Below are 12,314 nucleotides of genomic sequence, written 5' to 3'. Positions count from 1 at the left end.
CCTCTTTCCAGTGTAACCACCATGGCACAAGCAGGTGAAAGAAGCCCCACGCTGCACGCATCTGCCTCCAAACAGGCAAGGCCTGCTAGCACATGGGTTACTGGAAATCTCACACAGCGCTCCCACAAAAGGTTTGGGGCAAACACAGTGAAAGCCACCTGCACGGAAACAACAATAATTTTAACCAACGGTAGGATAGATGGATTAGAGGCATCAACCAATCCATGTAAAATCTTCAAATGTTCGAAATCCAAACAAACACGAAAATCTCAAATCATGACATGTTCAGAGCAATTAACCCAAACTAGCCCAGAGATATCCTGCTTACAGACAGACAGCCAGACAAACAGACAGGGGGTGAAAACGTAACCTGTGCCCACCTTCGGTGGCGGAGGTAATCATGGAAAATTAGACTCGATCGTGAAGGATCGTGTTGGTCTGTGTACCCATTTTGATCATCTCTTGTCCTTAAAATCACCAACTCCGTAATGACAGGACCAAAGATCAAAGAAAAGAGCGCCACCCGCACCAAACCAGGATCTCCATGGTTGTGATCATTTGAGCACCAAGTCCTTAAACCGTCAGTAAAATTTGAACTTGTTTTATTCAGTCTTTGTTGGTGTCTTTGCATGTGCTTGAATTGCAAGTAGAATGATGAAATATGTCCTTCACAATGACACCATTGTACCCATGAATGTTTGGCTTTCGTAGTGATATATGGCCGTTCACACATGAGTGACATGACATGTAAACATGTGGGTGAGTGAATTTGTTTATAGGGTTGCCTCCGCTGCACACACAGGAACCACACTCTGGGATAACAAGCGGCGTAACCTGATGTCAAGGCATATCGGAGCAAACCAGGCCACTTGCTACCAGCAAGAATGTGGAATTTGTTCAATGTGCCAAATATACCAGGCCTACTCTTTCTTTTTGTTGGAAAAGTCTGTGGAACCTTTAATTAATGTCTGACAATTCATGGTAGCAGACAAGCTCCCAGCTGAAAGTCATCGTCCTGCCTGCCTGCGAAGCATCATTCTGACAGTTTATAGTCGGGCACCTAAAATAAAACCCAGATGAGACAGCTCAAACGCAAGTGAGCTACATCGAACCTAGCCTGAACTACACAAAAATTGTACAAAAAACATTTATATCACGTGACTAAATAATCCAATTCAATAAGGTCTTACTTAGTCAAGCGCATCATGCAAAACAGCTGTTTCAGACCTCAACATGAACACGTTCAACTGAAATGAGTTGCAAAGCGGTTATTGCGTGGTTCCTGTGTGCGAATATTAAGGGACATACCATGGTGCCCAATTGTACAGGAACCACCATTCTGACATGGTTCTCCCGTACAGATGCTTTCCCCAGGCTCCTGGCATCCACGCATCGTGCCTACCACCTCGGCAGGCTGGCTCACTGCTGCTGCGCTGCTCAATTGCAGCAGCTGCAGGCATCCTTGGAGGCCCAATTCCACCCGCTCCCCATTTGGTGACTTATACACCTGCAAATGGAGTACAATGCACAGCATGGTACAATCCAGAAACGTGTGTGTGCCAAACAGGTACAATGTAACAGGATCAACAAACCTGTGCCCCAAAGAAGAGGGAAGAGTCGAGGCTGAGAGTATTTAGAGCGCCGGGGGCCTTCCCGGATGCCTCATGTTGTCCATCCAGCACCAGATGCACAGTGTTTCCACGAAGGTCGAGGACAAGTGAGTGCCAGCTCCCGTCGCTCACTTGCTCGGCGAGTCGTGCCTCACCTGGTCCGCTACCCCAATCAAAAGTAAACCTCAACTCACCCTGAACGATCTGTGGAGCAGGACAACGGTCACCCTTATCACTTAACCTCACCTGACGTTTTACATCTACCAAGTTCATTTGAAGGCTACTCCAGATATCGAATGATTAAATGAAGAACAAGTAAAGATACATTCAAAGTACACCGCCCCCTTGCCAAATAATTAAATATCCTCCAGCGCGGCATTGCCGGGGTGCTACTGGCGCCTGGCAATACCACCGTGCAGCTCATTGAGGCTGCATTGGGATGGAGAGGTGCACAAGAATTGATTGATTAATTGCATAATTAAAATCAATAAAAGATTATCATAAAATATTTTCTTAATCATTTGGCTAAAAGCATAACTAAACCACTTGTGCTTCATCCGAAGATGTAACTTTTAGAAATTTAATTAAATAAGTCATTAATAATAATAAAAAATAATTAATTTATTAATAAATAAATAATTGATTAATCAAAAAATCAAAAAATGTCCTTTATAGCCACATCACTTGGTCACTGTCGTGTCCAAATTTCAAGTTCCTAGCTCAAAAGGTGCCTGAGATATTGCCCAGATGAGAAAGAAAATAAATAAATGACAAGTACAGATACATTCAAAGTACACCGCCCCCATGCCAAATAATTAAATATCCTCCAGTTCGGCATTGCTGGGGCGCCCGGCAACATCGCCGTGCAGCTCATAGAGACTGAATTGGGTGGGAGAGGTGCACAATAATTGATTGATTAATTGCATAATTAAAATCAATAAACAATGATCATAAAATATTTTCTAAATCAATCCGCTAATAGCATACCTAAACTACCAGCGCTTCATTCGAAGCTATAACTTTTTGAAAATTAATTAAATAAATGATTAATCGGGAAAATTAAATAATTAATTGATTAATCAATAAATAATTAATCGATTAATTGATTAATCAATAAATCAAAAATATCCTTTATAGCCACATCACTTGGTCATTGTCATGTCCAAATATTAGCTTCCTCGCTCAAAAGGTGCCTGATATATTGCCCAAATGAGAAAGAAAATAAATAAATTATTAATAATGAAAATAAATCAATAATAATCATAAAATAATTAAATAATTAATCAATTCCCTAATATAATACCTAAACCACCACCGTTTTGTATACTGAATCGAGGCTCGTGAAAGAGCTAACATTTATTTCACAAACAAATCAACCAGACAAACAAAATATATCAAAAGAGGGAGCGGAAAACAAGATGGGGAGAGAAGGGGAAGCACACAAACACAACATTTGAGAGCAGGGAGATGTGTGGAAGGGAGAGGGCTTGGGGGGAGGAGGCGTGGGAAGGGGGGGGGGGGGTGGAGGGAGAGAGACAGTATCTGTATCGTTCCATCCGAATCTGTAACTTAAATAGCCTTTAGAGCCACATCTGGAAATCTGTAAATAATTTAATTGATTAATCAATAAATCAAAAATATCCTTTATAGCCACAACACTTGGTCACTGTCATGTCCAAATATCAGCTTCCTAGCTCAAAAGGTGCCTGAGATATTGCCTAGATGAGAAAGGAAAAAATAAGTACTTACTTCAACACAACAACAGGCATTTTAAGGCCATTTTCCCTGTTAGAACCGGGGTTAGCCTTGCGGGCCCCATGACAATCTTCTCCATTTTGCCCTATTTTCTACATCTCCCCTAGTTAACCCCCATGCCCTCATTTCTTCTTCCACCACCTTCAGCAAAGTCTTTCTCGGTCTTCCCCGTCCTCTACCTCCTTCTACATTCATTTCCATCACTCTTCTCAACCAGTCACTTTCATCCTTCCTCAACACATGACCAAACCATCTCAACCTGTTTCTCTTCACAGCATCAATCACAGGCTCTATTCCCATCATCTTTCGCAATTCATCATTTGTCTTCCTCTCTCTCAACGATACTCCGCACATCCACCGAACCATTCGCATTTCCACCCTTTCCAGCCTTCGTTGCTGCTCTACGTTCATTACCCATGTCTCGCTCCCATAAATCATAACACTTCTCACACATGCAGGATACACCTTTCCCTTCAGCTTCAATGACACTCCCCTCCTCGTGAGCATGCCAATTCCCGAAACTTCTTCCATGCACATCTCACTCTAGCAACCGTCGCTGAGTCTGATCCACCTTCTCCATTCAGCATGTCTCCTAGGTAGCAAAATGTTTTCACACCTTCCAGCTTCACACCATCTCCAAACCTACTTAACCTTAATCTACTTAATTAATCGCTAATAATTAAATAACTCATCAATTAATTGATTAATCAAAAAACAAAAAATACCATTTTTGACAAAGTACCTGCTCACTATTGTGCCCAAATTTCAGCTTCCTAGCTCAAAGGATGGCTGAGATATCACCCAGACAACCAAGAAAACAAGAAAACAAACAAGCAAGAAAACAAGTCATTAATCAAACAATTAAATAATTAATTGATTAATTGATTAATCAATAAATCAAAAATATCCTTTATAGCCACATCACTTGGCCACTGTCGTGTCCAAATATCAGCTTCCTAGCTCAAAAGGTGCCTGAGATATTGCCCAGATGAAATAGTAAATAAATAAGTACTTAATTAATCGATAATAATTAAATAACTAATCAATTGTTTGATTAATCAAAAAACAAAAAATACTGTTTTTGCCAAAGCATGAGCACTTGCTCACTATTGTGCCGAAATTTCCGCTTCCTAGCTCAAAGGATGGCTAAGATATCGCCCGGACAAACAAACAAGAAAACAAACAAGAAAACAAACAAGAAAACAAACAAACAAGAAAACAAACAAACAAGAAAACAAACAACCGGAGTGAAAACCGAGTACTCCCTTTCAGCGTGCATCATTGCCGAGCCCCCTTTGGTGCCCGGCAATGACATTATGCAGTGCCTGGATATGGCATAGGAAAGGAGCGGTGTACAAAAAGGAAAACAGATTGGAGGCAGTAGGGATAGAGGTATGCGGAAGCAGAGAGAAAACAACACAATACGAGTAATCGAGGAATTGCTAAGTGTGAATGCCCATGCAGCAGATATTTATCAACGGGAATGAGATATGAACAGGAAACAGGGTGAACATCTCAAAGCAATGAGAGTACAGAGAGAGAGAGAGAGAGAGAGAGAGAGAGAGAGACAGAGAGAGACAGAGAGAGACAGAGAGAGACAGAGAGAGACAGAGAGAGACAGAGAGACAGAGAGAGAGAGAGAGAGAGAGAGAGAGAGAGAGAGAGAGAGAGAGAGAGAGAGAGAGAGAGAGAGAGAGAGAGAGAGAGAGACAAAGAAAGAAAGAATGAATGAATGAATCAAAGGTGCAGATATTGCTCACACACCTCCAATACGGCGTAGGCGGGATCTCCAGCATGCATCAGAACAGCAGCCATTTGTCGAGTTCGGAAGTGCAGAGAAAGCGTCATTTCCCCGAGCATCTCTTTCTGCAGTTCATACCTCAGATAGCTGTTACCATTGAACGTGAAGGCAAAGGTACCTCGAGTTTCAGGTGCTCGTGTCTCTAGCTTACAGGCCTCTGCTGGGGCGTAAGTTGGTGGCACAAACCGATGCTGTCAATGTTAAGTTTCTGCAAAATAAGCTTGATATTTTATTTCAGGGATTGTAGCACATAAATATAATGTACAAAATCATTTGCATCGCAATAATATTACCTTTGCACTGGCAAGTGCTCGAACGACGGTGCTGTGACGTAACCAGGCTGAGCCTTGCAGTGCTATATGTTGCCCATACTGCTCCATCCAGACTCAACGTCTCACAGCAGCAACTACGTGGACAGGTCAAGCCTTCACATAGCCAATCAAACACCGCCACCGGTCGCAGTCCAACCAACTGCTCCAGTTCTGACAAGGACGAGTTCAGCTTGGCGAGCAGGTCTTCCCGTCGAGCTCCGCTGCCATCGATGGTGAACAAAACGTCCAGATTGTTCAGGGAAGATGGCTGCAGGCTCAACAACCGCAAATGTTGGCGCCGTGTGGACAGCAATCGGCTCAGTAACCGCTGGAAGTTGTGCAAATAGCCAGCTACAAATTCTTCAGGGGCGACGTCGATAAATCGGATGGTCAGCGTTTCACGCGAGACATTTGCAGGGACGGTAGACACGTGAACAGTTACATCCACCACCGTAGAGAAGTGTCCGTCGGTCACCTGTACGGCGAGACGATACGTGCCGGGCAACAACGACCCACTGGCCACAAGTTTACCATCGGTAGCACCGAGCAGGAAGGGCTGCTGAGGGCGTGTGAGTGCATACGTCAGCGTGTCATGGACATCCAGGTCAGTTGCATGAATCTTGCCAATGACTCCACCTGGGAAGGATCCAGGAACCGCAATGATTCGTACTTCGAGAGGGACAACTGATGGTGGGTGCACACTTTCCTGCACAATGTGAAGCTGCACATGTGTGGTTGCTGAAAGGGGTGGCTGACCACTGTCTGTCACCTAGAATACAAGCAAATTCAGCATTACACCGGGCTTCGACAACTGAAACAGCTCGACACAATGAAATCTAGCACGATTCCGTAGGAAGGTCAGTGGAACCACCTTAAGAGGACATTTTTCCCCACAGAGCAAGGGTTGGCCTTTTTTGGGCGCAGTGGTCCCGTTTTTGAAGCAATGTTTTATGGCCGGATGCCCTTCCTGCCGCCAACCCTGTTAGTCACCTCTTGCGACACACAGGGAATTACCAGTGAACTGGTACTCAATTTGCCGACCTCGGAAGGATGACAGGCTGAGTCAACCCCCCTGGCGTTAATTCAGCGATTGACCGGGATTCAAACCCAGGATCCTAGGATCCCAAGATGGCACCAGGAAGGTCAGTGGATACAACGGTAACTTAATTTTACAGGTGTGTGGCAATACAATAATTACAATCGCAATAACTACCACGGAATAGAATACCTGCACCACAAGGGTGTGCACCCCACGATGCTGTGTGCCAAGCACGCGCGCCGTGCGAATCTCCCCACTTGCGTGCAGCAAAAAGGCGCCTGCCTCGTTGCCACTGATGATGCTGAACTTGAAGGGTGGTCCGTTGTGGCGAGAGTCCAGGTCGGAGACGAGTAGTTGCAGCACTGGACTACCTGCAGGACGATTCTCCTACAATGGAAACAGCATCACATGGACATCATATCACACCACCATCACCATGGCTATTATTAACAGCATCAGCTAAACCTTCACAACTACCACTATCAACACTATCACGACAACCACCACAATCACTTTCAAACTATCAGAAGAAGAAAAAAACAAGACGTAGGAGGCTGTTTTCCCCTCTGTGTCCATTCTCATTATAATAAGATTTACTTTCATGTAATGTGCCAAACTTACATGTACTACATGTTAAAAAGATCTGCATCGTCGAACTACACCTACACCACACTCCGGTTGAAAAAGAAAACTACCATAACATTTTGTGATTGCAGATCGGACGGCCAAGTTAACATCTCCTGCTGGAAGTGCATCAACTATGATAGCTCAGATTCTGAAACAGCATCACGGAGCTCTTATACCGCCACACCTGATGGCCTTCTCGGATATGACACACACATGACGCTTTGCAGCCAAATGGCCTGGATGCCCTGCCACTGTTCAGCGGACCACACCTGCACTACTACGCTGTAGTTGTCTCGAGAGAACCTCGGCGGGTTGTCGTTGACATCGGAAACGTCAATGCTCAGAATCACGTCCGCAGAGCGTACTGGGACACCACTATCTGTCGCCCGCACCAGCAGTGAATAACCGGACACCTAGAACAGGAATAAAATAATAACACTCATTCCATCAATGTTATTCTTAAGTCAGAATAAAGCGTCACGCAAACTAGACACGCAGTAAATACTAACCTGCTCATGATCTAGTGGTTCAGAGAGGATGATGCGGCCAGTGGATGGATGGATTTGAAACTTGTTGCCAACATTCCCCCTCACGATAGTGTACATCACATGGCTGTTTTTCGGGTTATCTCCATCGTCGGCCTCCACCTTCAAGGTCAACCAGCCCCATACAGACTCATAAGATATTTAACTCCCCCACCCCACATCCTGCTTCGCTGGGCAGAAGGACAACAACTTATTTCCCTGAAGTAAAGGGGTCACTGGGCAATGGGTAGGGCAGGCAGAGGGCAACAGCAACTGACAAAGGTCATCAGAACTAGTGACCTCACAATAGCCAGACTTTAAAATACCCAGTCCCAGCCAGACTTTAAAAAATACCAACCACGATTCTTGCAACACAAGGCAACAACCCATTTTCAAAACCTCACCGTGATCATATGCTTCCCAGGTGGCGAATCCTCCCGTAACACGGCGGTGTAGGTGGGGCGCCGAAACTTTGGCTCATGGTCGTTCACGTCTGAGATGTTAAGAGCGACGGTGGCAAGTGCACAGAGATGGAGCGCCGTGCTGTCGCAGGCCTCGACAGTCAGGAAGAATTCTTGCCGAGTCTCGTAGTCGAGCTCGCCGGCCACGGCAATTTCTCCTGCGGAAACGTCTCCAGTGGTCAGATTGGCAAACTGCTTCCAAACATCCCTGGAATAATTATATCATTTGTCATTTGGCAAACCAATACACTTGCCTTCAGTAAGATAAGTCAACTACAATTTGAATGTGGATGTGACATTGGTATCATAATGAAAAACAAATGTCTTTATTTTGCTTCAGCTTTCGAGATACCATGACGTGCAGCTTCAAATGCACAAACTTCAAAGGTGGAATGTCGAAAGGAACCGAGCACCACAACCGTGAATTGCATTCCATTGTAATATTCTCTGGTTCTTGGTCAAGAAACAAAATCAATTTTAAAAAACAGAAACTTAAGTGTAAAGTTTTTTTTGCAGCACGTTATTCCCCTTTGACTAAAGAACCAATGCCCTGCTCACCACTTCCAGCGTCGATGTGGAATTTCCCGTCTTCGTTGCCCCCTCCGATGGTGTACGTCACGGCACCACGACCGGCAGCCTCCCGGCTTGCGGCATACACGGTCAGCACCACCGTCCCTATAGGCGCGTCCTCCAACACGCTGCCTCCATACTCGGAAAACTCAAAAACAGGTGGGTTGTCGTTCACGTCCAGGACCGTGACGGTGAGAGGGGCAAATGCGAGGAGTGCCAGGGAGCCATTGTCCTTCGCGCAGACTCTTAGCGAGTATTCTGACAGCATTTGGCGGTGCAGGTGCTTTCGGAGTGTCAGTAGGCCAGTTGTCTTGTCCATGGAGAATTGGGCATTAGTTGGTTCCAGATAGTAGGTTATGTGTCCATTTTCACCTGCAAACATAAACAACTTGTGCACACCAATGTTGTTGCTCATGGAATAACTAAGCAGAAAAAGATGGTAGGGTTAAAAACCTACAGTGGAGACGAAGAAACATTAACATGGCAATGCTCATCAAACACCGGTTAGGTGTGCGTCCTGTTCCAATGCGAGAAACGGCCGGCAGGATAGCCTGGAGGTATGCCAACTGTCCTCTGAGCTGTCTAGCCTGGGATAGAATCCCGACCCAGCTATAGACTGTGATCCTACGTTTCACATGCAGGACAAGGCATCAATGTGTGTGCCATCCCCCTGGGTGTCCTGTCTGCCAGCATTAGTTGGTGGACGTTAAAGATCCCACAGTGTCCTTCATGAAAAGTAGACTAGCTATCGCTGGCACCCTGAACAAATTACAAATTCCTGCCCTGACCTACAGGGGCACTGGACCAGTGGCACAGCCCTGCAAATTATGCTACCTACATGCATGTGCTGCCCCTAGAGAAGCTCTCGTCATCCTTTTCCATGATTTATAGTAACGGTGCGGGCTCCTCTGTTCGACATCAACACAGCAGCACGATAAAGACAACCGCGATTTAAGCTGCAGACCCTGATATTTTGCCCACTTTCATCCCGGTCATTTTAGTTGCATCTTCGATTCTCCTCCGAGGTGACAAAATCTCACGACATGCAACACTCACCACTATCCGCATCGGTGGCAGACACACAGCCAACGGGTGTGCCCACGGCAGTGTTCTCATAAACCGCCACAGAGTAGCGTGGTGCCGAAAAGGCTGGTGGATTGTCGTTGACATCTTGCACAGACAAGTGCAACTGCATTTCACAGGCCAATCCGCCCGTGTCAGAGACTCGCACGTACATACGATACTCCGCCTGCTGCTCACGATCCAACGGTGCCGCTGTTCGGATTAGGCCTGCACCCAAAATACATGAAAAACAGAAGGCCCGATAAAAAGGCAACTCCTTCCCGTGCCTCCTCCTCCCAAGCCCTCTCCCTACCACAGATCTCCCGATGTCCCTGCTCTCAAATGTTGTACTTGTGTGCTTCCCTCTCTCTCCCTATCTTCTCTCCCGCTCCCTTTATCATATGTTTTATGTGTCAGTTTGTCTTTTTGTGATTCATATTAGCTCTTACACGAGCCTCGATCTTGTATACAAAACTAGAGCTTCCAGGGAAGCAGAACTCAACTGAACTGACTGGACAACTTTAAAGTAGGCCGGGTCTCACATGCCATGTTTGATGAAAATTCGTCAATATATGTGGACGCTAGATTGTTAACGTCGTTTCAGAGCTGAAAAAATATGCCGGCCTATGGCGGCCATTTTGTGACAGATCGGGTTGATATGCGATCGCAACCTACCTTGTGTGGTAAGAGTCTCACACACCAGGTTTGATCAAAATCCATAAATATTTGTGGACGTTAAAGTCTTAACGTCGTTTCGGAGCTGAAAACAATATGGCGGCCATTTTGTGACGGATCGGGTTGGAATGCAATAGCAAACTACCTTTTGTGGTAAGGGTTAAACACTCTAAGTTTGATCAAAATCTGTTAATATTTGTGGACGCTAGAGTGTTAACGTCGTTTTCATGACCAAAAACAAAATGGTCGCCTCTGTCCGCCATTTTTCAACGGATCGGGCTGAAATGTAATACCAACCTGGTCCTTGGGGTAAGGATGCTGCATGTCAAGTTTGATCAGAATCAGTTGATATTTGTGGACGCTGGAGTGTTAACGTCGAAAAGTTAACGGACGACAGACGACGGATGCCGGAGGGTTCAGTATGTGATGAACTCAACTGGACGGTAGTCCAGTTGAGTTAAAAAAACAAAAACAAACAAACAAAAAAAAACCCAGCAGATCTTGAAAGCTGAATACAGTGTGACGGTCAACTCAAATCCTACAATTGTGACATTTGAGTGGACCTCTATCCTACTTGTAACAACAAATTGTAGCATAAAAACAAAGTTGTACTTGGACCTTGGGATGAGAAAAGAGAAGGGATGTTGATAAAATGGCAATATTGTACTCTCAGAAGTAAATATTGTATCATTATATATAAAGAGACTTTTGACTGGGATCATACAGAGGGCAAACATTATGACTCAGCTTGGGCCGGTCATCACGAGCAAACCCCCCAAATTTCCAGTGAAAACATGTGGGGTAAAAAGCACCAACCAAGCCTCCTAACAGATGGCCTACTTTACAATGAAAGCAAGGGTTTTCATGCCTTCCTGAAAACAGAAACAAAACCATTAATGAAGTATGCCACCACATCCATCGTAAACCTCGATTCCAAGCACAAGGTGAAGAAGTGTTTTGTTTGAGCGCACACTAGAGACAAATAATTGTCCGTACGTCATCTGCAGTAAGAGGTTTTTCTTAATTTTGAGAGCAAGGTCTTACTGGTGTCGGTTTTCCAATTTAAAAATCAGATTTTTACGACACGATTATTAAAAATCCGGAATGTAAACAACTTAACAATGACAGAAAAATAATGACAGAGCTAAAAAAAATTGCAATTTTATTCGTTGATTAAAAGGGAAAAACACACACACAAGGTAATGGGACATGTGAGGCGTTCAAAATATTCTACAGATGAGATACTCACATGTCTGAAACGAGCCGACGAGATTTCGTGTTTCAATATACGAGTTTATCGAATAAGGAAGATGACTTTTTTCTTATTAAAAATACTAGAACAACAAACACTCTTCGACGTCACAACGTCGACCTCCATCCACATTATTACATCATTACAATACTTGTAGCAAGTTTGATTTAAATCCATTCAGCTGTTCTCAAGTATCACATTTTTACCTGACATGACATCTGACCTCCCCAAAATCACAAAATCAACTCACTCCTCACCTTTGATGCCAAAATATAATCAGTTCATCTTTCCATCATAATATATAATTACACCAAGTTTGGTAAAAATCCGTCACTGGTTCACAAGTTACTTAGTTAGCTCGGTGACAGAATTTTTACCTGACAGGATGTCTGACATTTCACCTTGACTCCAAAATCTAATCATTGAATCTTTACATCATTATACATACCTGTACCAAGTTTGCAATAGATCCCTTCAGCCGTTCTGAAGTTATAAACCTATTACAGACTTTAACCTTTGACCTCTTGACCCCAAATTCAAATCTGTTCATCTTTGCATCATACTATATACTTTTCCCAACTTTGGTCAGAATCCCATCACTGGTTCACAAGTTATCACGGTAACAGG

General features: G+C 44.4%; 1 protein-coding gene across 1 annotated transcript in view; it reads right to left on the bottom strand.

Moving 5' to 3' along the window:
• LOC137425206 (protocadherin Fat 1) overlaps positions 1–12,314 on the bottom strand; it is a 93,089-nt gene that overhangs the window by 9,496 nt on the left and 71,279 nt on the right. Inside the window, exons 13-23 of the mRNA XM_068113389.2 lie at positions 9,755–9,988; positions 8,687–9,070; positions 8,072–8,286; positions 7,653–7,790; positions 7,413–7,556; positions 6,706–6,903; positions 5,460–6,246; positions 5,130–5,326; positions 1,593–1,814; positions 1,309–1,507; positions 2–158 (exon numbers count right to left, since the gene is read on the bottom strand). Coding sequence (XP_067969490.2) covers positions 2–158; positions 1,309–1,507; positions 1,593–1,814; positions 5,130–5,326; positions 5,460–6,246; positions 6,706–6,903; positions 7,413–7,556; positions 7,653–7,790; positions 8,072–8,286; positions 8,687–9,070; positions 9,755–9,988 — 2,875 coding nt within the window. The remainder of the gene's footprint in view (position 1; positions 159–1,308; positions 1,508–1,592; positions 1,815–5,129; positions 5,327–5,459; positions 6,247–6,705; positions 6,904–7,412; positions 7,557–7,652; positions 7,791–8,071; positions 8,287–8,686; positions 9,071–9,754; positions 9,989–12,314) is intronic.

The sequence above is a fragment of the Myxine glutinosa genome, chromosome 4, assembly GCF_964187855.1.
Source record: "Myxine glutinosa chromosome 4, kmMyxGlut1.1, whole genome shotgun sequence".
In the NCBI taxonomy this organism is placed as follows: domain Eukaryota; kingdom Metazoa; phylum Chordata; class Myxini; order Myxiniformes; family Myxinidae; genus Myxine; species Myxine glutinosa.
This window is presented reverse-complemented; position numbering and strand designations above follow the sequence as displayed.